Source organism: Poecilia reticulata, linkage group LG7 (genome assembly GCF_000633615.1).
Source record: "Poecilia reticulata strain Guanapo linkage group LG7, Guppy_female_1.0+MT, whole genome shotgun sequence".
Classification (NCBI taxonomy): Eukaryota; Metazoa; Chordata; class Actinopteri; order Cyprinodontiformes; family Poeciliidae; genus Poecilia; species Poecilia reticulata.
In genome coordinates, this window is record NC_024337.1 from 23,088,593 (window position 1) to 23,112,133 (window position 23,541).

At 38.5% G+C, this 23,541-nt stretch overlaps 2 protein-coding genes across 5 annotated transcripts in view; one reads left to right on the plus strand and one right to left on the minus strand.

Moving 5' to 3' along the window:
* The window catches only part of LOC103467507 (metabotropic glutamate receptor 7-like), a 166,372-nt gene extending 142,958 nt beyond the window's left edge, over window positions 1–23,414 (minus strand). Inside the window, exons 1-3 of one of the 2 annotated variants that reach the window (XM_008413945.2) lie at window positions 23,259–23,414; window positions 20,057–20,142; window positions 19,298–19,389 (exon numbers count right to left, since the gene is read on the minus strand). The gene's annotated coding sequence lies outside the window, so the exon portion shown is untranslated. Of the gene's footprint in view, window positions 1–492; window positions 634–19,297; window positions 19,390–20,056; window positions 20,143–23,258 lie in introns of those variants that run through there. The other variant, XM_017305841.1, reaches the window with a different exon arrangement.
* On the plus strand, window positions 10,877–17,041 carry LOC103467508 (amphoterin-induced protein 3). Of its 3 annotated transcripts, none has more exons than XM_008413948.2 (2): window positions 10,877–11,439; window positions 13,556–17,041. In XM_008413948.2, the coding sequence occupies exon 2, from the start codon at window positions 13,609–13,611 to the stop codon at window positions 14,962–14,964; it is 1,356 nt and encodes a 451-aa protein (XP_008412170.1). In that variant the 5' UTR covers window positions 10,877–11,439; window positions 13,556–13,608; the 3' UTR covers window positions 14,965–17,041. The 3 variants fall into 3 exon arrangements, with proteins under 3 accessions (XP_008412170.1, XP_008412169.1, XP_008412171.1); XM_008413947.2 differs by having other exon boundaries at window positions 10,879–11,525; XM_008413949.2 differs by lacking the exon at window positions 10,877–11,439 and adding an exon at window positions 11,534–11,660.
* Window positions 23,415–23,541: the final 127 nt, after the last annotated feature.

Below are 23,541 nucleotides of genomic sequence, written 5' to 3' on the forward strand. Positions count from 1 at the left end.
TATATATATATATATTATTTTATTTTATTTATTTATTTATTTCTCCTTTCCTCAAGAACCTCTCATGGTATAAAATACACGGTGTCTAAAAGTGGGACACAAAGAGAAACAGAAACATGATGAAAGTTCAAAGACATTTGAGCCCACATGAGCGGTTCTTTGAAGTATAGCACAAAGTTGGGAATAGTTCCAGATGACCAACTATCTCCTTTACAAGCTCCAGAACTCAATAGCTCCATGATTAAAGCCAGTCGAGTCTATTGATTGAAAAGGCAGGAGAAAACGTCCTGAACCTCTCTCCTCCCCAGTCTCCGCTCCTCCGTCTATGAAAGTGGCGGAAAACCCTGACCATGTCCAGGCAATTTGGGTGAAGTGGGCCTGTCCTGTTGCACTCAGTGACTCTGGCCATGCTCTGTTACCTCATCTCATCAGCTGCGAAAGTATTTGTGCTTGTAGCTCCTGAGAAAGTGGCCACGAGTTAAATTGAGTTACCTGCTCGGAGATGGTTTCATTTTCCACGGATGGCCCCGGAGATTCTTGATGGAACCGCAAACTGCTCATCACCCAACATGTCCCCGAGTGTCTGTCTGAGCAGAGAGCAGTGACATAGTGGCAGCGTGGCTCAGGTGGCGCAGAAAGGTTTGCTGACGGATCTATCACAGTTTCCCAAAGTTGGAGGGCAGACATATAAGAAACACATTGATATTCCCATCAGTCATCTGTGTGAAACGGCCGCTTTTTTTTCCACCTTCATGCTATGTTTTTTTTTTTTTCTTACAAACTTTCACTTAAGTCTTCTTTTCAGCTTTAATTGTAATTAAAATTAAACATTTTCAGCTGCATGTTGGATGAGTAAAATTCAAAAATTCCAAAAATAATGAATAATTTTATACCTATAATTTACATATGACACCCATTTTATGTGTGTGATTTTTATTGACAGCACCGGTCACAAAGCTAAGTGCACTTATCTTTAATGTCACTAAACTTGATATATACAGTTTTTAATATGCAGTTTATTTTTATATTCTTATTTTTTACTCATACATATTTATATTTGGTCTAACTGGACTCCGAGTACATAATTTCATTTCACCTCATGTACTATAGGTGCTATGAATGACAACAAAGAACCTTACATACCCATAATATTTGGAAGAATGTAATTTAGCAAGTTTTAAAAAAAAACGAACACACACTTCTTCTAACCATCAACAGTCCATCCATCCATCCATTTTCTTTACACCCTTGTCCCTCAGTGGGGTCGGGAGGGTTGCTGGTGCCTATCTCCAGCTAACGTTCTGGGCGAGAGGCGGGGTACACCCTGGACAGGTCGCCAGTCTGTCGCAGGGCAACACAGAGACACACAGGACAAACAACCAGGCACACACACACTCACACCTAGGGGCAATTTGGAGAGGCCAATTAACCTGACAATCATATTTTTGGACTTTGGGAGGAAACCAGAGTACCTGGAGAAAACCCACGCATGCACAGGGAGAACATGCAAACTCCATGCAGAGAGACCGGGGCTGGGAATCGAACCCAGAACCTTCTTGCTGCAAGGCAACAGCTCTACCAGCTGCGCCACTGTGCAGCCCACCATCAACAGTCTTCTGGTTTAATTCTTGCACCAATCTTCTTATCAGCATTGGTAGAGCTCATTTAAACTGGTTAGTTGGCAGAGTTTGCTTTTTGTTTTTGTTTTTTAAAGCACAGCCATATATTTACAGCAGGTTTCAGGTGCAACTTGTTTAAGAAGCTCAGTATTAGCACACGCTTTACATTACAAAACAAATTATTGATGTGTATTAAGAGATTATTGTATTTTTGCAACAAAGTTATAACCATCTAGCTGTTGATACAGGATAAAGTACAACAAATGAAGGTTACAGTCCTTTTTAATTATTATATGTATTTTGTGCAGTTCACCAGCACCGCAAAACAGTCCTTTCAGCGCCACAATACTTAACTGTTCATAAAATGTTGTTAGGTCTTATAGCCTCTTTTTCCCTCCTCCCAACATGCTTCATGTCATCGTGACCCAAGGAGCTCATTCTACGTCTTGTCTGATCATAAAAGAAGATACTTGGCAGGTCCATGTTTGGCAGCAGCAAATTTCAGTCAAGCTTGAAGGTGTTGCTTTTGGAACAGATGCGTCTTTCTTGGTCTGCAGGTGACAGTTTGCCCCGAAAAACTGAACATTTGATACAGCTGGGTGCTTCAGCGGGACAACGGTCTCAAATAAAACAGTAAATCTGTTTTATTTGGATAAAGTCACATAGGGTTCTATAGGGGCCCTGATCTATAAATATGCTATGAGCAATGCTTAAAAATTGGGTACAAGGCAAGACGCCAGGCAGTTTAAACAAGCTCTACCATTTTCTGTCAAATATCCGGCTGGAGTTATGCCAGATGTGCATTGATGGCTATAAAAAGTGTGTAGCTTCTCTGCAATTTACTAAGGGGTAGCATTCCAAAAAAATTGTTGGGATTGTAAGTATATATTTGACCCCATGTCGTTGTTATACTATGTAAATTAGGGAAAATTCTAATCTAACATGTACACCCGATTGGTTTTTTCAGTTGTAAAAATGGATTGTTTTATAACCATTTCAACGTGAAAATAGAACGATTCGAATGCCTCATTAAACACCTCAAATTAATATGGCATTCATAGACGAAGTATGTAAACTTTAGACTAGAACCACACGTTTTCTAAAATATGTGAATATACTTTAAGTTTTATGAACAGGAAACAGAAACGTGATTAATGTTTTGACTGTGACCACAAGGCAGAAGATTATAAGCAGGGAAGAGAGGTGTAAACAACCAACAGGAGATAAAGAATCCACAGGATAAATGTAAAAAGGGAAGCGAAAATGATTAGAGGAGAAGAAGAAGACAGGCGACAAAGATGAAAACAGAGAAAAGATTTCCTAGATGAGCAGGGAGGAGGGAAAGGAGACTAGACTAGCCATGTGAACGGACAGAAGAGCAGGAGATAAAAATAAGAGGAATGTAAGTATGAAGGAGATGAGAGGATAACAGATAAAAGAGCAGGGAAAGAGTTGACAGCCTTCCACCCCACAGTCACGTCACACAATTTACTATGTTCTGGTCCATAATGTTTTATGGCACGAGCACTGATAGCACAGTAGTCAGTAGCGATCTCATTTCACAAGCCATATCCTTCAGTAATGTGAACACAAAGGGAGAGGCAGGGCCATTAGCAGCGTCCAGCGCTCATCTACTGCCGCTAATGCATAATTGGCTTCCATGGAAGGAAGCAAGAAAGGATAAACAGCAAGCAATCATATTAACTCCTGTGAATCCTAATTGAAATCCGTTAACAATCAACAGAGATAATAGAGGCTAAAGAGATGTGGGGCAGTCCGTACCCCGAGCCCTCTGCTCTGCATGCCGCTATAGATGAGCTGATAAATGTGAAATCATGAGCTCGGATTCTAATCAAGAGTTACGCTCGTGGCTCGTGGGTCATGTAAAAGCCAGAAAACAAACATTTGAACATCTACATCAGATTTTACTCCTTGTCTGAGATTTCAATCATTATTTTTATTATTTCTGGCTGGAGAGCCGAGGCAGATAACTCGGCTCTGCAGGCAAGATGCAGTTTGTACATATTGAATACCGTAGCACTTCCAATAAAAAAATGTAATAATTGCCAAGATTGTAGAACTAAGATTATTATGTAAATACCTGATAGTAACAGCTTGTAATAACATTGTTACAATGGCGTACTTGCTTCCATCAAGAACTTAATAATAGCCAATACTTTGGCAATAACACAGAACTACAGAGATAACTCATTGATTAATAGTTTGAGGGCTGACATAGTTTGATGGTAAAATCTCAAACTCTGCTAACATTTACCTGACAGAGAACTGTTGCACAATACATCAATACATTTCCCAATTGTGTCTAGGTGATTATTATGGCCATTGCATATAAATTGCTATAGAAAAGTCTTTGTAATTTCAATGTCATCTAATGTCTATGAATTGCAATATCACCACATATTGAAACAGAAACAGTTGAGTCATCACTTTGCAGGCCTGAGTCACAAAGAAGAAGAATGTTGGCTTCAAATTTGAAGAAGAAAAAAAAATCAAGAACTGCATCTTTACCATTTGGTTCTTGCTGCTTTCATGCTCAATTTTTCTAAAATGCATATTTTAATGTTTATTATAAAAAAATATTAGCAACTGAATAGCTGCTGTAATATCAGTAAGCTCAGTCCCCCATTATCCAAATGTTACTTTTGGAACATTGATGCCATACGTCCTGTTACTAAGTGTCGATGAAGAAATTATCTCAAGAAGTACCTACAACTACCTATAACAGCTGATCAGATCATCACACTGGTGTCATTCTTAGGATTCTAAATATATTTCTATTTGAAAATGTAATGAAGTTTTACACCTCAGACTGATTTTAATACTAACATGGAAAGGTTATTTATGGCTGGGGTGCTCATTCATCCCGTGGCTCTTCTTGAACCTACATAATCAGTGAGTTGTGATGCATCTTGGGAGAATTCCAAGATGGTTTTGAGTTAAATCTCAGTGACAAAAAGCTCTCTCTGTACGAGGGGTCGTACAGTTGAACTAAAACTGATATCTGATTGACCTCACTTCACATTTAAAGTGAAGCAGGTCCTTAAAAAGCACCAGTTCTGGAGTATTGTGTACTGTATTTTCCGGACTATAAGCCGCACCCATCCATCCATCCATTTTCTTTACACCCTTGTTCCTTAGTCGGGTCGGGAGGGTTGCTGGTGCCTATCTCCAGCTAACATTCCGGGCGAGAGGCGGGGTCACCCTGGACAGGCCGCCAGTCTGTCGCAGGGCAACACAGAGACATATAAGCCGCACCCCCAAATAAAAAAAATTAAATTAAATTAAAAAAAAAACAGTAAACATACACGTATAAGCCACACCAGACTATAAGCCGCAGATATCTCTGCGGCTCCAGGTTTTCCACAACGATGCAGCAGCAGCAGAGGGGGGTGGACACCCAACATTTGAGTCATAACAGGTCAATTGAATATCACATTTATTATGGTTGAAAAAGAAAAAGTTGCCAAGTTTAGATTTAATTGAACTGATTATGAGGGTGTATGAGTTTGAAGAGAAAAATCTTCTGTCTTCTACAAGCATATGCTACATGAAAATGGGCGCTTTCTTCTTCTTCTGCTTCATTAGATTTCAACGGCAGCTTGCATCCATTATTTCCATTATTGTTGCACTAGTGCCATCTATTACATCCTAATAGCTATACCTTAAATTCTCATAATGATCCCAGTATTATTTAAAAAACGAAAAATCTTCTTTTTCCCCTCAATGAAATTTGAGAACATTCTAAAATTTCAATTCCCTATTAAAATCTGATTCAGTTTTAATGGGCAATTTCTTCTTTTATTTCCAATTTTGACTTCCAATAATTCACTTCCTGCTCAAGAGCCCCCTGGTGGTTGAAGAAAAATGCACATATAAGCCGCACCGAACTATAAGTAGCATGGTTCGAAGCACAGGAAAAAAGTAGCAGCTTATAGACCGGAAAATACGGTAATTGGTATTTTTAAGTTATCTCATGGTATTTGGTTTAGTTTTATATTTTAACATCTGAGTATGTGTTCTTTTTTGTTGTTGTTTTTTTATTTTTACTTTATCGTTTCTGTTAATACCAGTTGCTATTTTGGTATTGAGATATTACCAGATTCTCAGACAAGATTCTCAGACTTCATAGTACTACCATATTTTTTAAAAGCTGTTACTCAGTAGCTAACATAACATTACAACCTTTTTCTGCCAGTTCATTGCATTCCAAGTATTGTATTACTTAAACAATATTAGTACATTGTTATATTTCTATTACCAAGTTATTACTCAGTTGTTACTAAGCTGTTACAAACCTTTCTTTGAGGTAATTATTACATCCACCATTCAAACCCATAGATTAATATTAAGTTTACTAGCCTCTGCAATACTAACATTATGTGTGAATAAGTGCAGGATGTACCCATCCTCTCAGTCATTAATGGCTGCAGATAGTTGCTATTCATTCTGAAACCTCCCCAGATTAACCAAGTATGGAAAATGGATGGAGGGAAGAAAACTTGACTCCTTTGGAAACCAAGTACAAATAATTAAGACATGATGTAAAATGTAAGATGATGATCATGCAAGACTTTTACAAAGTATTGTAGCTATTGCAGGGGGGGAAGACCACCAGTCACAGGGCTATTTTATATTTATACTGCCGTTGGGTCTAAACTTTGATTTTAATCCATGGGTTTGATATTCTTTTGCAAGCTCTTTCAGTTATTAAATCTTGCTGCTATGCATTAATTTAGTGTGTTTGTTATCTCTGCTCTTTACTCCTAGTGTTTCATTGTTGCAATATTTGAAATAAAACAGCTCACTAAATCATTATGACTCAAATTGAGCCTTAAACCACTAGATGGTGTGGTTGTCTCTTCTCATTTACTGTACTAAGCAGCACATTCATGAGCTGGACTTGAGTGAAGAAACTGGAGATGGAATCATATTGTGTTTCAGTCTAGAGTGCAATGTGTGCCACAAATATTATGCAACATATACAGACCAAAATCCATTCAGGATTCGGGGGCTTGAGGGGTTGGATTTTCTCAGATAATGCAATGCAATCAACATGAATGCAGAGCATGTGGTGCTACTGAGCAGTGATTTGTGACAAGCAAACAATCACATGCTGCTTGAAACTCCCTTTAGTTTTTTGTTTTTTAGAACAAATGCTCATCCAGACTGAAAATTGACTGAGGGAAGGAAGAGAAAAACAACTAAGCCGAGTGAATCTTTATCCAGACACCGACTCATTCATATTTTAAACTCTGGCTGCAAGCCCTGCTGACAAAACACTGCAGAAAGAAAAAAAAAAAGAATAAGAGCTTAACAAATGTGCACATGATCAGGTTCAAAGGTTCACAATGGGCAGAGAGCGGTTGTGGTGATGTCACACCTCCAGGGGCTGCAAAGCTGCTGCGGAGTTGCAAAAAGGATATCTGAAATGACCAAAGATGTTTTTCTACATATTTCTCAGCTAACCTTTCTGAAGTTAGTTCATAAAATAATATGCTTCGATATATTTACACCTTTTTTTTTTCCTCCTAAAGATATGTTTTCAGTATTTTGTGTTTTTATCTCATGGTGTTTGCCTTTTTTTTTTCTGACACCTCCCTGTCATGTCATTTGCCAGTAAAGAGAAAAGCTGAAAGGAAAAGCTTGTTTTCTAAATTGTAAACAGTATTTTCAAACAAATAAAAAACATAATAACATAGCAAGTCTCTCCGCGTGATTTTGTTCTACAAAAAGAACTCTTTGTGCATCTAAGAGCGTAAAAGTTTATGGAATCGACTGTGTGCTTTGCCGTTTCTCAAGGGCGAGATAAGAGCAAGCATTTCCCTGTGCTACAGACTATATTTTTCCCCCCAACCTCCCTCTCTCTTCTGCAGCAGATGGTTAAAAGAAAATCGCTTTCTGCTGGAGGCGGGATGCAGCTAGGTCAGGATTTAAGCTTGGAAGTCCACTCTGAACCTGACTGACTGGGACTGCTCTGCATACAACTGAGTCTAATCAAATATATGAGGAGGAGGAAGGCCGGATTTGCGAAGCTGCTTGATGCAAAGATACTGATTAGATTAGGGATTTTTCAGAACAGCAGGCTGGAGTTACACCATAGAGCCCATCAACACACACATAGGCAGGAAGACGCAGAAGCAAACGGGGCCTTGCAAAAGATCTGCAGTGCAACCCAAAAATGAAAGAGGAGGAAGGATCTGTTGATGCTAAAAATCCAAGTAAACCTTTTTCAGACAGAATACACAATGTCCTGCGAAATCCTTTAAGCTCTTTGAACTGTTCCATATTGTGTCCCTCTGCAACCACAGCCTTCAATGCATTTTATTAGGATTTGTTGTGATAAACCAAAACAAAGTAGTGGATACTTGAGAGGAGGTAGGAAAATTAGTTTTTTTTTTTAAATATATAATAACAGCCAATGAGGAAATAATATTAACCATTTTAAACGTAATAAAGCCAATAATATAATAACTTGCCAATAGCGTAGCGAAGTTTTTGAGCCAGTAACCCGGGGACATTCTGCCAATTACATAATGAGTGATATAAGAAATGCATAAAATAATGTAATCTTACATAAATAGGCCTGCATTTGGTGGAAAGCTTTTTTTTTTCAGTTTCAGTGAACATTTATTATCAGAAGTAGATTTAGTAGATTACATATTTGTCATGTTCAGGCATCTCCCTTATTGTAGTTTTAGGAACAAGTTAAAGCATTATTTGTTTTACAAATGCAAGAAGATTATTAGTGTCTTATAAATCTCATGCACACCAAGATATTTTATTAATTACTAAAAAGTGCATTTGGTAGTTTGATCACAAAAGTGGTTATGTGACCTACATGCCTATGCTCAACATTAACCAGCAAATAATGTAATATCTCAATAACATCCTTGACATAATGTCCAAGGCTTTTTTACATTAAAAAGTGGTCAAAATGAACTATTGCCAGATTTTAGTATTAAGATTTTCTTGTTTTCTTTTCTAGTTTATATAAATCTTGCTACATCTCAGGTTTCATATCGTTCCCTGTCCCTAAAAGGAGCATCTCCACTCCATGAAGATGCCGCCAGCTTCATTCACATTGGGGATGGTGTGTTAAACATGCAGTGTTACATTCCTTTGACACATTGCATTTAGGCAAAATGCTCAAGTTTAGTCTCCTTGGAGCTGGCAGCTTCGGCCATGTGTTTACTGTGATCCCTGCATGGTTTGATGCAAACTTTGAATTTGTTTGGGTTTTTTTTTTTTTGTCTGTGAATAGAGCTGTAGATATCTGCACCTCCTCCACATGATGTAATCAGCAACCACAACAGCAGGTTCGGCAACAAGTTGTTTTTTTTCCCACATCAGGACTAACAGACTAAAAACCTCTTTTGTCCCCCATGCTATCCAACGTTTCAACTCCTCATAAACAAGAGGAGGGGCAGCGGACGCATTAGAGGGATAGAGGATATGGCAGAGAGCATTAGAGCAATAGGCACTTAAGACTATTAAAACCGGAAGATATCTGTGCCACAGCAGAATATGTGTGCAATAAACTGTTACTGTTTGTCTGTTTATTTGTTTTCATGTATTAGTACATGTGTATTTATGCATATATGTATGTATGCATATTTATCATGGCGCTTTATTTCAGCTAGAATCTTAATATCTCAGCAGTTACCTCATTAAAAGGTTATCCATCTGATTTATACTTAAAGGGGCTGAATATGAACACACTGCACACCTTTTGCTTTTGTTATTGGCTACAAAGCTGAAAATCACAAATCATTATTTTTCCACCTCACAATTATGTGCACTTTTTTGTTGGACTATGACGTAAAATGTAAATCAAACACACTTTGCAAGATTGCTACAGGCGACCAACACAAAAAAAACAAGAGCTACAACTGACTAAAGAACACACAAAAATGCAAATACTTCTTTATAAACTTGCAATTAGATTTATCTTTGAAGACAATGAGACACAATTAAATGCAAAAAGAACATCGTTTCAGCCAATACTGAAAACAATAAGGTGGAGAAACATTGTGTCAACATTAGCACTCCAACCTGTGTGAGAACAGAAGATGTTTCCCTTTGAAAGCTGCAAACAAATACAATTATTGACATTTCTCTGGCATGATTATAGACCCGTTCTAAAAGCATCGTGTGAAGAAGCATGAATCATTACAAGCTTCTGCAGATAAACATTCTGCTTTAAAGGGTTTATGTGACCCAGTTACATACAGAGAAACACACTCACAGCTTACTGGAGCAATCTATTCAACAAACGCCACTGTTACGTAACGCCTGCAAACAATAAATGAAACATAAATATTTTAAAAGATGTCCAGAAAAAGGTTTGGTAAAAGGAAACGGAAACTAACTTGGAAAAAAAGTAAAAACAAAAAACATGTTATACTCCCATGTAACCACAACACCTACCAGTAATGCCTGTTTAAAAAAAATAATAATAATTTTTTAAAAAAAGCCTTTTTAACATGTCTCGAATGCACTTGTGTGGGTGAATATCTTCCATGTTGTTGCAAAGCTGATGACTAGCCTGGGGACAAGATTGTGTGCAATGCCACAATGCCAAAACATGTGCATTGCTTTAAACACAAATGCATCCAAATGTTGCTTTTTTCTTCTTCTTTTTTTTAAAACCGCTAATCCTTTCTCCAACAGGGACTTTTTTTCTCTCTCTCCAAACCGAAATCTGACTTAAGGCTTAAATTTAGCATTCCCATGGTCCCTTGCAATTGCCTCCATAACCCAGGCCCAACTCCAGAGAAGTGAACCCCCATCCAGGAGATCCCAATTCTCCTTGTGAACGAGTGAGTGGGAGTGAGTCGGAGCCGCGGGCGCTCGTGAAGAAGGGAGGTGGAGGGTTAGCGCTGGCGGTGAGGAGGTGGATGCTGGGAGGCAAAGCTAATTTGCTGTGACAGAAATCAGAGCTGTCAGGACCACCATGACCAAGCAGCATGGACAGCATAGATCCAGTGAAAATCCACAGCTATGGAAAAAGAGGAATGTTGGCGACCCAGAAAGAGGGGGGGAGAAGAAACAGGGATGTGGTGCAGAAGATACTGGGGAGCATGTCTGAGTGTGCATGGAAAGAGGGAAGGAAGGATTTACCCATTCAGGACCACAAAAACGGGGGGGGGGAGGGGGGGATTGAATGCACTAGAGTTTACTCTGCAGTCATAGTGCTGTCCCATAACTCAGACATTTAGGAGAAAACCAACAGAGTGAGAGTCACACACTAAATTTCTGCCCCCTAGAGAGCACTGGTGAAAGGTTACCAGGATAATTCATCTAAAATTCATGAGAAAAAAACTCCTGGGCTCTACTAAGCTACTCTAAGCAAAACACTGAAAAATTTAATGGAAAATAATATAATAGAAAGGAAAGAAGAAAAAAAAGAGAGCCTCAGAGAAGGGCAGCCACTGGCATCATTACTTAATGATGAGAGGGGAAGACTCTAAATGACAGGGAGGAAAAGAGGAGGGATTGTGGGAGATTAAGTGAGCTTGGTGCCGTTTGTAAAACACTGCAAAGCACCACAGGATGTTTGTCGACTGGCACTCCTATTCAGGATGAAGAGAAAGTCGGCAGGGAGACCCTAAACTTGGCTGCAGAGAAAGCGAGAGGGAAGAACATTATCCCCTGAGCGGCGCGGAGTCTGAGCAGAGGATCCAAGAAGGAGATAAGGATTAAGCTGCAGTGTTGTGCGTCTTCATTAATGGGATACAAGTTTGAAAAAGGAGACTGAGAAGAAGAAGAAAAAGAAGAAAAAAAAACTTGAAAGTTGGAGGTTAGTGCTGTTAGGCGGTTTATTTTGGGATTTGGGATTCTGGTTTCCTTCTTTCATGTTTTGGAGAAAAGAATTGAATCAAACAAGTAAGTCAAAATACTCACTCATTTGGAACTTTTTACCCTTTGACCTCTGCATCCAAACATACCGTTTGCATAGGGGAAAACTGTCTGAGCTTCAATTTATTTGTTTGTGCAACTGAGAAGAAAGGACTGCAGAAGGTAACGCCTGTCAATATTCTTTTACATATGTTAACGCCAAACCTTCCTTTATAGTTACAAATGTATTTACCACCCTAGTAAAGCCCTTTCATAGCTCTTACTCTTACACTATTGGACCAACCAAACTTGTAATTTTAGTACATTTGGTCAATGGGAAAAATCCCACAAAAACCAATTGCTAATAGAAAATCACTAAGTGCTCTCCTTTAATGTTCCACAAGGTTTCAGAATACATAGAGAGGAATTATTTACAGTTCATCTTCAATTACGGGTGTTAAATTTCAGTCTGCGATGGCTAATGTCCTGCAACATGTTAACATGTTTCAGAGCTCTAGCAAACTCAAATAAAATGGTTGAATTAACTCAAGTTGTACTTATAATAACCTAATTATTTGCTTCATATGTGCTGAAGCAGAAAGACATCTAAAAGCTGCAGGACACAACTGCAAATCAGAGATCCTCCAACTTACTTAATGCATAAGATCCTTTGAAACATATTCATCCTTTGTTTCACACACGACCAATTCTGAGTGTTTGTTGCAGAAAAGTCTAATCTTGGCCTCATCTGAACAACAAACACTTACTTTCAGCTAAACGCAAAGTAGAGTTTTTTTTTCTTGGGATGCTGCCCGAACAAATGGCCAGCGTGTAGATTATGTCTGAAGGATGTTTGAGACCTGTTGAACACAAGATGGCATTTGTTGGTTCAGTTCTCAAAAACAAACTTTTTTTTTTTACCTCCCTTTTCATTCAAAGTGGCAACATAAATCCTTTACTTAGTATGCATTGATACTCAAAATGGATAATGTCTTTGCACTACCAAAGAAGCCGGTAGGTACAGTCTTCCTTATTTCTGCCACAGGGAGTAGAGGCAATCAGACTCAAGGAAGATATATAGAGCACATAGATTACCTGGTTTGCAAACAGCCAGTAACATGTCAAGTAGAATTGCACCTTGGTATTTCAGCTTGCCAAGTTGATTTTTTTCCCCCCAAATATTTTAGATATGCTCCAAGACATCTGTGGATAGGCAAGTTTTCCGTGAATAATTTGGAGTCACGTTCCACAGGTAAATCTGCGACTAATAAAATCGGCGAACACTGAACCAAGAAGAGGTGGGGATGCGACGTAAATGGCTCCTTGTCCAACACGGCAACCAGTGGCTGCAGAAATTAATACCACTGGACAGAAAAGAGTCGTGACTTACTGGAAGGCTAAATAAAGTCTAAACAATAGCTAAACAAGAATATCTGAATATCAGACTAAAGGCTGGGTTTTCCAAAAGTAATCAGGGTGAGAATTATGCTACTGCAATATTATGTAGAATTTTTGTAAAGTTTTTCACAAAATTAACAAGAAGTTCCACAAATATGTTTATTTCTGTAGTTTAATTTTATTGATAAAAAAAAATCATATAGGGATTTATTCAGTGAAAAGTAATGAATAAAAGGGTGTTTTGATGATTAATCGTTTGAGTCACTCATCAAAGACAAAAAAGGGGAAATTTCTCATCAAAGCTTACCAGGTGTATTTTTAACTTCAAAGAAAATAATCCTACTGAAATTCCCTAAAGCTTTGGTTAAAATGTGAGCTTCATTTTTATGACAAAGTAATGAAAACCTAAATAAAGTACCCATTAACAGATAAATTTATATATACTCGGAGTCCGTGATTGCTTAAAAAATGCCTTCATAAAAAAAAAAGCCTAAGGCAATCCTTCTTTCATGCAAAGTGATTTTTTAGGCACAAATTGTCTCTTTTCCTCACCTGTCATTTGAGTTAGTAGAAGACCTTGTGAGGTAGTTTTCCCATATCTCTGCGAAGATGTCATATTTTGCAAATAAAATAGCCCCCGTCTAATATTCTTGCCTTTTTTCCACTTGATTATCATCTAGCCAGACGGAGCCAGAGGAGATTCAAGAATTTAAAGGATCCGACTCCCTGAATCATGACCTCTGCACACTTTCAAGTCCTTTTCCTCCTGCTGTTCTGCGTCCTCCACAGCTCTGAGCAGACCTGCCCTTCTAAATGCCTCTGCATGTCTGACACAGTGAGATGTAGCTCTGTTGGTCTGCACAAACCCCCTCAATCCCTGCCCTCCTTTCCCGCCAACCTTGACCTCAGCCACAACCACATCACCTGGCTGGATCCGGTCACCTTAACCATGACGCCCAGACTGGAAAAGCTCTGGATGGCCCACAATGAAATCCGTACATTGAGTCATAACTTGTTTCGTAATGTGTCTGGCCTCAGACTGCTGGACCTGTCTTCCAACAGGCTTCAGATGGTGGAGCAACACTACTTCCACGGGCTGTGGAGGCTGGAGGAGCTCCGTCTCTTCAACAACAGGATCACACAAGTGGAGGGCAGCTCGCTGAGCGGTCTGAGCAGCTTGAAAAAGGTTTACTTCAGCTTCAACCAGATCACACACTTCCCATTTTTCTCCATCCAGGATCACACTCACCCTTTTCTGGCTATGCTGGACCTTTCGTCCAACCGGATGTCGAGTCTGCCGTGGGAGGAATTGAAAGCTTTGCCACAGTTGGTGCAGCAGGGGCTGTACACTCACAACAACTCACTCATCTGCGACTGCTCCATGTACGCCATGTTTTGGCACTGGAATCTGAGAGAATACAACTCGATCAAAGACTTTACGGATGAGCACACGTGCAACGTTGATGGGGACCCTCGTAGATCCATCCGGTTCTTTCGTGACAAGCGGTTCTTCCGGAACTGCACTGTGGAAAAATCCATCATGCAGCCTGTGACGGTTCTCCTCTCCGACGTGGTGGTCTTCGAGGGCGACAGGGTGCGTCTGGACTGCCAAACATCTCTTAGCAGCACAAACCTCTCGTTTACATGGCTTTCCCCAAGTAGGGGCTTCATCACCCAAAGCAGCATGAATGACACACTTATTAGCATGTTTCCCGATGGCACCTTGGAGATACACGCAACCACGATCAACGACTCGGGTGTGTATCTTTGCACCGCTGTGGACATCAAACAGGCATTGAATGCAACACGTGAGGTGAATGTGACTGTGCTGTTGCCGGCAGCAGAGCCGTTCAACACTGGTTACACAACACTGCTGGGCTGCATGGTGACTTTGGTCCTCATCCTCGCGTACCTCTTCCTGACTCCATGTCGCTGCAGCTTCTGCAAACAGCCTCCGGCGCACTCCAACCAAGGCACCTTGTCGTGCATTTTCTCATCTTTTACAAGAGAACAACCCACCTTGAAGCATGTGGCTTTCATGGAGCATCCAATGGGCGAAGAAAGGATAGAATGGATACCTCAAAGCTGAGGATAGGCCATGTTCTTTGTCAGTAGAAACAGAGATTTGGCTGATCTTATTGTTTGGAAGAGTTAAGATGTCATTTGAGTGTAAATGCAGTAAGGAAAAAGAAAGCTCTCATGTCTCTTTTTCATCTTCAAGAGAGGAGGGAAAAAAATCAATTTTCTGTTCCAATTCTTTTTGTCTCATGACCAGGTAGTCGATATAAAAGTTTCAGCAATGGTTTATTACCCTCACTGTAGAGCTTTTATAAGTCCTACAATTCAGCTAATAACTTATTTTTTGCACCCAGCCACAGATGTATGAAGAGTATTTCTTGTAGGACCAGACTGAATCTGACTCACTTCTCACATAAAGTAGTGTGAATTAAAACTCCCTCAATATGTTCTAGCTGAGTGATTGTGTGAACGGCATGAGTGTAGGTTTTGGTAAGAAAAACAAAATGTTGACTTCTTGATCAGCTGCAGCTCTGATTGATTATTGTACAATGCCTGGGAAAAGTATTTGCACTCTTGATTTTTGTTCACATTTTGTCACATTACAGCCACAAACTTCAATGTATTTTGTTGGAATTTTACATGCTATACCAACACAAAGAGGTGAGGTGAAGTGGAAGGAAAAAGGTGCCTGGTTTTCAACTTTGCTTTTCTTGAGCAGTATCACAATGATAGATTTTTTTTTTTTTTTACAAATTAAAAGCTGAAAAGTGTGGCTTACTTTCGTATTTAGCCCATTTTACTCTGAAGCCCCTTAAAAAATAATGTGTTACTTTCAAAAGTAATCCCATATATCGGAGTTAATGGGAAGATGGATAACAGACTTCAGACTGAGGTGGAGGTTCACCTTCCAGCAGGAAAACAACCCTTAATGTAGGGTTACAATTGACTAGTTTAAATTAAGGCAAATTTCTGTATTGCTATGGCCTATTCAAAGTTGTGGAAAAACTTGAGTATTGATATTCACAAATGCTCACCATTAACGCTGATGCTTGAGCTACTTTCCAAAGAGTTTGCAAAAATGACATTCTTAAACTATGCCAAGCTGATAAGAGAAACTTGCAGATGTAACTTACAGGTAGCTGAGTCTTGAGCGCCAAATACACTAATGTTCTCTAATGAATGTTTAATGACTTCCAAGAACCACTGCAATTACTCCTTTTTAATGTAACTTTTATTTTTAGTTTTAATTTTGTAATTGGGGAATTTCAAAGATAGCTGCTTGCAATGAATTGTATTTAGGAGTCTGAGAGTAATGGGGGACTTATCTGACAACGCATTTTATAGATTACCTTCCACTTGACATCTGCGGACTGCTTAGTGTTGGTCTACCAAATAAAATTTAAAAACAAAAACAGACTTTATGGTTGCAATGCCAAAAGAGATGTAAATAGCTGCATGTAGGTCTATGGATCAGTTTGTCCTGAAAACTTTCCCATTTCCCTTTAGCACCTAATTAAGATCTAACTATCATCTTCACTTCCTTGGCTTATCTATTAGAAAACAGAGGTTCCCCCCGGACTAATCCATCATGCATATACATGTCACATTCAAACCTGTTGCATTAATCTGCCAGAAAACAACCCTAAAAATCTCCATCTGTACTCTGCTTATCTGACAAATGGTGAAACAGAGAAATAAGGAGTCTCGACAAACAAAAACCAAGCAGCGACTGGGCTGCTCTTCAAAGACGGCGATGCTTTGATCATGCACAGCCGAGCACTTTGAGCGCAGAGGAACAAACACAAGCACTAAATTTGAACTGAAGTGACAAATTCTTCAAGCAGCTCTGACGCATAGCCAGCGGGGGGCATTACTTTGTATGACTTTTTTTTGTTATTTGTATGTATGGAGGGCTTTTTGTCTGTAATTGATCTCAACATGCTTGAAATGACAAAATTACGCACTACAACAACAGAGATTAAAGCAGCAGAGGATGGACTTTTATATACTTTCATGAAGGCGCACGAGCATGTGGGACAAGAAAAAAATATGTTGTTCTTGTAAAAGACTGAAGAGACAGGAAAGCTGATTGAGCATAAAAGAGTGTAGAAAACAACATCCCTTAAATAAAAGTAATCAGTTTGTCCCATGCTGCCATATTTTATTGAGTTTGTATTTTAATCTTGATGCAAACACCGAGTGGGCTGCAGAAGATTGACGGGAATTAGATGTAATCCTTCATGTAAAGTCTAAGAGGTGCTGTCTGTATCTGTGCATCTCACAAAGAAAAACACGCTCTTTGCGTGGGCACCCTGAACAGAAACCCAAGCACAAGAATGGTAATCTATAATGAAACAGTGCATGAAACTGGAACAGAGTGGCTCTCACTGAATCTCAGAAACTCTTTGGGATTAAGTCAAAACTCTGTCAGATGAGGAGAGCGCTGCATTGTACTTTCTTGTTTCCACTTTTTTTTTTTTTTCAGGTTGGGAAGCAACATTTAAATCCCTCAACAACGATTACACAACATACTGCTTTATGCTAGCGTGATGTAACGTCATGACCGCCTTTTTTGGGGGTGGGGGTTTCATAGCCAGTGCAATAGACACATAAACTGATGTGATGACTCTGGGTTTGGCTTTAGCAGAATAACATGAGGACACACAATCAGGTGCTTTGTTAATTCCTGTATTTTTTAAAAATCCCTCTAATCTGGTTCTGTTCTCTGACATGCACACAGCTGGAGGTTGGATTTATGGTTTCTGATGTGATTTGATGAAAAGCAAAAACACAGATGACTCGATGTGAACATTTCAAAGGTCAAAGGATTATCAGGGGACCGCGTTTATGTAAGACAACAAGAATATAAGATTCCAGGAAGCAGATACAGAAAAGAATGTCATGCAAGTGTGTTTGTGCTGCTTGAACTGTTATTACATGTGATCGCATTCTAACCACACACTTTAATGCAGGGGTGTCAAACTCCAGTCCTGAAGGGCCGCTGTCCTGCAGTTTTTAGATGTGCCACAGGTACAAAACACCTGAATCAAATGGCTTAATTACCTCCTTCTTGTGTAGGTAAGTTCTCCAGAGCCTTGCTAATGACCTAATTATTCTATTCAGGTGTGGTGCAGCAGAGGCACATCTAAAAGTTGCAGGACACCGGCCCTCGAGGACTGGAGTTTGACACCCCTGCTTTAATGTACTTTATTTGTATTTCATGTGGCAGCCATAAATTAAGTGTTGCATAATTGTACTATAAAATGAAAACTGTAAAGATACATGTTTTGCAAAATTAAAAACAAAAAAGTTGTACTATAAATTGTCATAGATTGACTATTTACTAATTACCTGAATTTTGTAAGCAACTGGTTTTCTTTGGGGTTTTAATGCAACCGCATGCCACACTTTTAGATATTTTTTGAAAGTCATTTATCACTTCACTCCTACTCCATAATTATATCCTGTTTTATGTGTGTCAACATTTAACATGACAAAATGTGAAAAAAGGTCAAAGGTTTTGAAAATCCTGCACACACCACTCATTTTAAGATCAATTTATTTCCATGGTATGATAAAACCTAATGCCTTCATTTACTAGCTGCGCATGTTCAAATTTAGTTCAGAGGAAGTTGGACATATTTAGTTGGTTATAATTAAGACCGTTCCCTTAAGTCCTGTTTCATGCTAACAACTGCACAATGTACCTTCCCAATAATCACACCATAAAACTGAGAAGAACCAATTTCCAGCCTACACACAAAGCCTACATGGCTCAGTCTGCCTGCCTCCTGCAAATTATCCAGAGTCACTCTAACAAATTACCCAGACGTAAATGAAGCAGCCCTTGATGTTTGAAAAGATGCCCTTCTCCTAAGCAAAACACTCCATCAGGCTTCAATTAAGCCATACACTTCCCTTCCCAGATTAATTGTTTTTTCCTAGTTCGGCTGGGTTCCCAGGGATTCAAAATCATCTTAGTCAAGAATCTAATTACTGTGAAAGGGGAGTTTTATCCTGAATAGCACAAGTTGAATTGCCTTCACTTGTGGAGGGATGCTTTGACTGTCAGCGTAGGCTATTACTGAGCTGTCAAAACAGTCATCAGGCAAGAGTGGAGGCACCCGGCTGTGTCAGATACATACGCATCTCTCAGACTAAGTGACATCCTCATGCACAAGCCAATGGGAGGCCTGGTGTCACAAAAAGCCCTTATTCTGTCCTAACTGGAAACCCAGAATGGCGCATAAGCCTGAGAAATGCGGCAGGCGTTCGTTTGAGAGCAGCCACGAGTCTGGGTACTCTGCTCCCTGGATCTTTTTTGGGAGCTAGGTCAGTTGCTTCCAAAAAAAGATCAAAACAAATGCACACTGTTATAGCAGACAAGAGGCTGTTTATCATACCTCTGAATCCGCAGGCCATGTTCCGTGTTTACAAAGTGGCATGAAAGCTGCGAGACGTCACACGAGCCGAACAGGAATCTGGTCTCGGCGCGCTGTGGGGAACGAAGCAAGCGTCAATGCCACAGGCCAATAGGTAAATCGTATTTCACTTCAGACAAACAAATGAGTTACACACGCACAGATCTAAAGCTGTCAGCACGTTAGGCGCAGTCTTCTGGGGCTGTTATATTTTTACAGTGCTGCGGTAAGTGGAATTTAGTTAGGCATTATAGGATTTGACAACCACAATGGCTTTGAGTATTTTAAATTTTATATACTGGCTCTGGTGACGTTTTTTACAGCATCTTTTCGTCTTTTATTCTTCCGCCGTGCAGTTCCTGACATGAATCTGTACTGATGCATCTGGTTAGATAGATAGCTACATTAAAGTATAGATATGGGACAGTAGATCTATTTCTTTTGTCTCTCTAAGTAAGGGAAGTAGTGTGAAGCAGGTTTTGAATAACAGAAAACCTAAGAGTAATTACAAACATGTTATCGCATAAATCAACAACAGATTTGTTTCATTGATGCTTCCCAATTCTCAAACACAGACAGCAGAAAGATGCAGAAAATCCATAGTGTGCATTTTAAAAAGCAACTAAACCTTGTGAGACTTCTGAAATACTTACCCTTCACCAAGATGAATAACAAGGTCCTTTCATACGTTGATGCAAGAAAAAAAAAAAACATACCAGTGTTGCCACGGTCTGTTCTTACCTCACGGACTCAAGTGATGACTCATGTGGACGACCTTCCATCTGACCTTACAACACAGCCAGGGAGAACGGACAGTCACGCAGGCGCTGGTGAGGGAACAAGAGCGGGCCGGGATGAAGGTAAAGGCTGTTATTGAGCCCCAGGCTGCTGCCAACAGGGGCCAGAGCCTCTCACCTTTAACCATACCAGATAGATACGGTGGAGTGAAAAAGTTTTGATCCCTTACAGATGTCTTCTCTTTCTGCTTTTTTGTGTTTGTAATTGCTTCAGATCATCAAACAAATGTTAACTTCATGGTGGCAGTAGTGTAATTGTCAGGGGCTGCATTGTTGTTTTTGCAATTGTTTTCTACCAGAGTATGTTGCCCCATCATCAGTTTGGAATCTTAAACTCCAGGAGTCTGATAAAACAGGACAATGATCCGTTCTACACCAGCGCGTCCACCTCTGAACAGCTCCAAAATAAAAATAAAAATCATAGCAATTCCAAAGTTTTTGGACTGGCCTATTCAGAGAGAGCACTAAAATTTAGCTGGGTGCTGTAGCCTTACCTAAAGCAGACCGTTCATGGTAGAAACCATCTCATGTCATTGATTTAGGGGAATCCGACAAATATGACGCGGGGCCAGCGACGTAAAACACTGGATTCGGTTTCAAACAATTACATTTTCTCATCAGGTTAGTTTTCTAAATAAATCATGAGCTCATTCCAGCTTTTTGTATTTAGTCATCTTATCTTTTTTTTTTTTTTTTACCTTACTATTAGTTTGATGACTTGAAACATAACACAAAAATAGAAGAAATCAGAATGGAGGTAAATACTTTATACAGCACTTTATGTTTGCATAGAGAGAATTAATGACAACTAATGATGGATCAGCTTCATATAGAATTGTCTAAAATATTCTACATTTCTCTGTAGAATATTTTAATCAGTGTATTAATCATATTGGATGCTTTTTAGCGACGTTGTAGTTATATGTGCTCTTTGTCACTGTGGTTTTTCTGTTCACTATTTTTTCTCTATTTCTCCAGTTGTAAAAGCAGATTCCAATTATGTTTTTCTTGTACTCGCTCTGTCCTTCTTCCTCTCCTCTATTCTTATTTCCCTGATTCTTTTTTAACTCTTAATAACACCTCTCTTCCTTTATGTTCCGTCTCTGTGTCCATTGCATTTAAAATAAACCTAAAGCTACATGCATACAATGGGATAATGGGAGAGGTATGGTTCTCCCAGAAAATGAGATTCAGTCTTTGTGTTTATCATTGAAGCTGGAGCTATTCAAATGCAACTCCAACATATCTTATGAAAAATAATAAAGGAGTTTCATTAATGCACTTTAGACTTATACATATCAGACAAAATGTACGTCAAAACTTTTCAGTATTTCTGTTAATGATGAATTATAATGAAGTGTTAGCTCTACGTAGTAAATTAGCATCTGAGTTTCTGCTTTTTCACTCCCACTGACTCATTTCGATCTATAAAAAAAATATACAAGCTTCTCCGAAACTAAAATATCTACCTTGATTAGATCGTTAGCTTGACATTTCAAGAAAACCTTTTCAAATTTGATGCTTTCTACAGGAAATCAAAGGAACTGAACAGAACAAAATAATGATGTTATTAAATATGTAAAAAAAGTCAAACCTAATCAGCATGAAAACACTAATCTGTGCTAATTGTATCTGAATTAATCATTTTAATAATATATTCTTAAATTTTTGTTTTGTAATAATGTTGTTTGTAATATTTTTTTTATTTTTAAAGTATTTAAAAATCAGAATTCAGTGATTCTTGAGAATACAGACAAAATGGGTTTTAATTTTCCCATATATTTTTTTAATTATTATTATTTCTCAACCTTATGTATGCAAATATGACAAAGAATGTTTTGGAAATGTAAAGATGCTAAGGTGCAGGCTCCCAGTTGCAACATTTATTTAAAAATTACATATATAATGGACCTGACCCAGAACTTTGTCATCACCATCTGACAAAAATAAATATAAAATGATTTTTAAAATACCCTATTAGTGATATTTTTACTCATTTTACAGACAAATATTTCTCAAGAAACAAAAAAAAAATTATTTAAAACAAAAAGTCCATCTGATGGAGTTGACAGTGCATGACGGAGTTGACAGAACTGAAGGTGGTGACAAACTAGTGAATAAAATGAAAAACTTGATACATGTGAAGTAATGCAATGTATGTAAAATACATTAAAATAAATAAAATTAAGCTTTTATTTCACAAAATTTCATCAAAGTTTTGTAAATTGTCAGTTATGGTGTTGACACATCATGGTTCTGACGAGCAACTTAGGAATAAAACAGAAGAAAAAACTAAAGAATAACATAAGCTAACCAGAGCTAACTAGCCCTCTTAGCAAAGGAAGAGAAGGGAAGAGGTCATGGGGTCCTCAGACGTTCTGGTGCCCCCCAATAATGCCTGATTTTTTTCTACATTCTTTTCATGTCTGATGGTGTTGACAAAAACTAGGGACAAATTTCAATGGAGTTGGAAAATATATAAAAATTATTTTTAATTCAATTTATTGATACTTTTACAATTATTTATATGACTACTTATACTTCATTGTCATAATATATAATTTTAGTATTTCTTTAATTGTTTTAAACTATTATAATGTATTGAGTTCTGCTCCTGGATAAGGGCTTTTACAGGCATCATCCACCGACTACAATGTTTAAAATAAAAAAAATATTCAGCAAACACCAGGAAAATATACATTGTTGTGCTCACATGACCCAGGTTAGTTTAGTCAGATATTTGAAAAAAATATATTTTGTGTCCATTTTATTCATTTTTTTTTTTTTTGCGTTATCCACAAGACTATTCTCAAGAATCACTGAATTGTCAAATTAGATTTATATTTTTAACTACCAAATACTTTTTTACTCAAGTAACTTCTTTGATGGATACTTTTTATTTTTACTAAATAATTTTGAAGTAGTGCGACTCTTTCTATTTCACGTAGATGTTTGTCTACCGTAGGCACCTCAGAAAACAACAAACGGTATTAATATATCCTACCAGTTAAAGGATTGGTCAAACTTGAGTTCAAATAATAAATATTAAAGGAGAATTGTATAGCACAATCAACTTTGTGTTACCTTCAGTTGTAAAAATACTGTATATGGAACATGACTTAAAAAAAATTGACTTCGCAATTTACCCCTTTGAAATTGATCCTCTGACTCTTAAGAAGCTCCTGCTTTTTCCGACTCTCTGCCTTCAGAACGTCATCACATTTCTCTGTTTAACATTTTTACTATAATTTCACCGAGAAGTAGTTGGTAATGATGAACTCAGTAGATGCACATTCACCAGGTGTTTGCGTCTTCTCCTTCTTTTCTATTTTGTTGGCGGATTGCAACCCAACTTAAGGTGCATTTACCGTCACCTACCGGACGGAGTGTGAACACCACGTGTTTGCTAATTGCTGCTGTCGCTTGTCT

What these genes read in the sequence shown, in the direction of transcription:
- LOC103467508 (XM_008413948.2), top strand. Translation starts at nt 13,609, where the DNA reads ATGACCTCTGCACACTTTCAAGTCCTTTTCCTCCTGCTGTTCTGCGTC.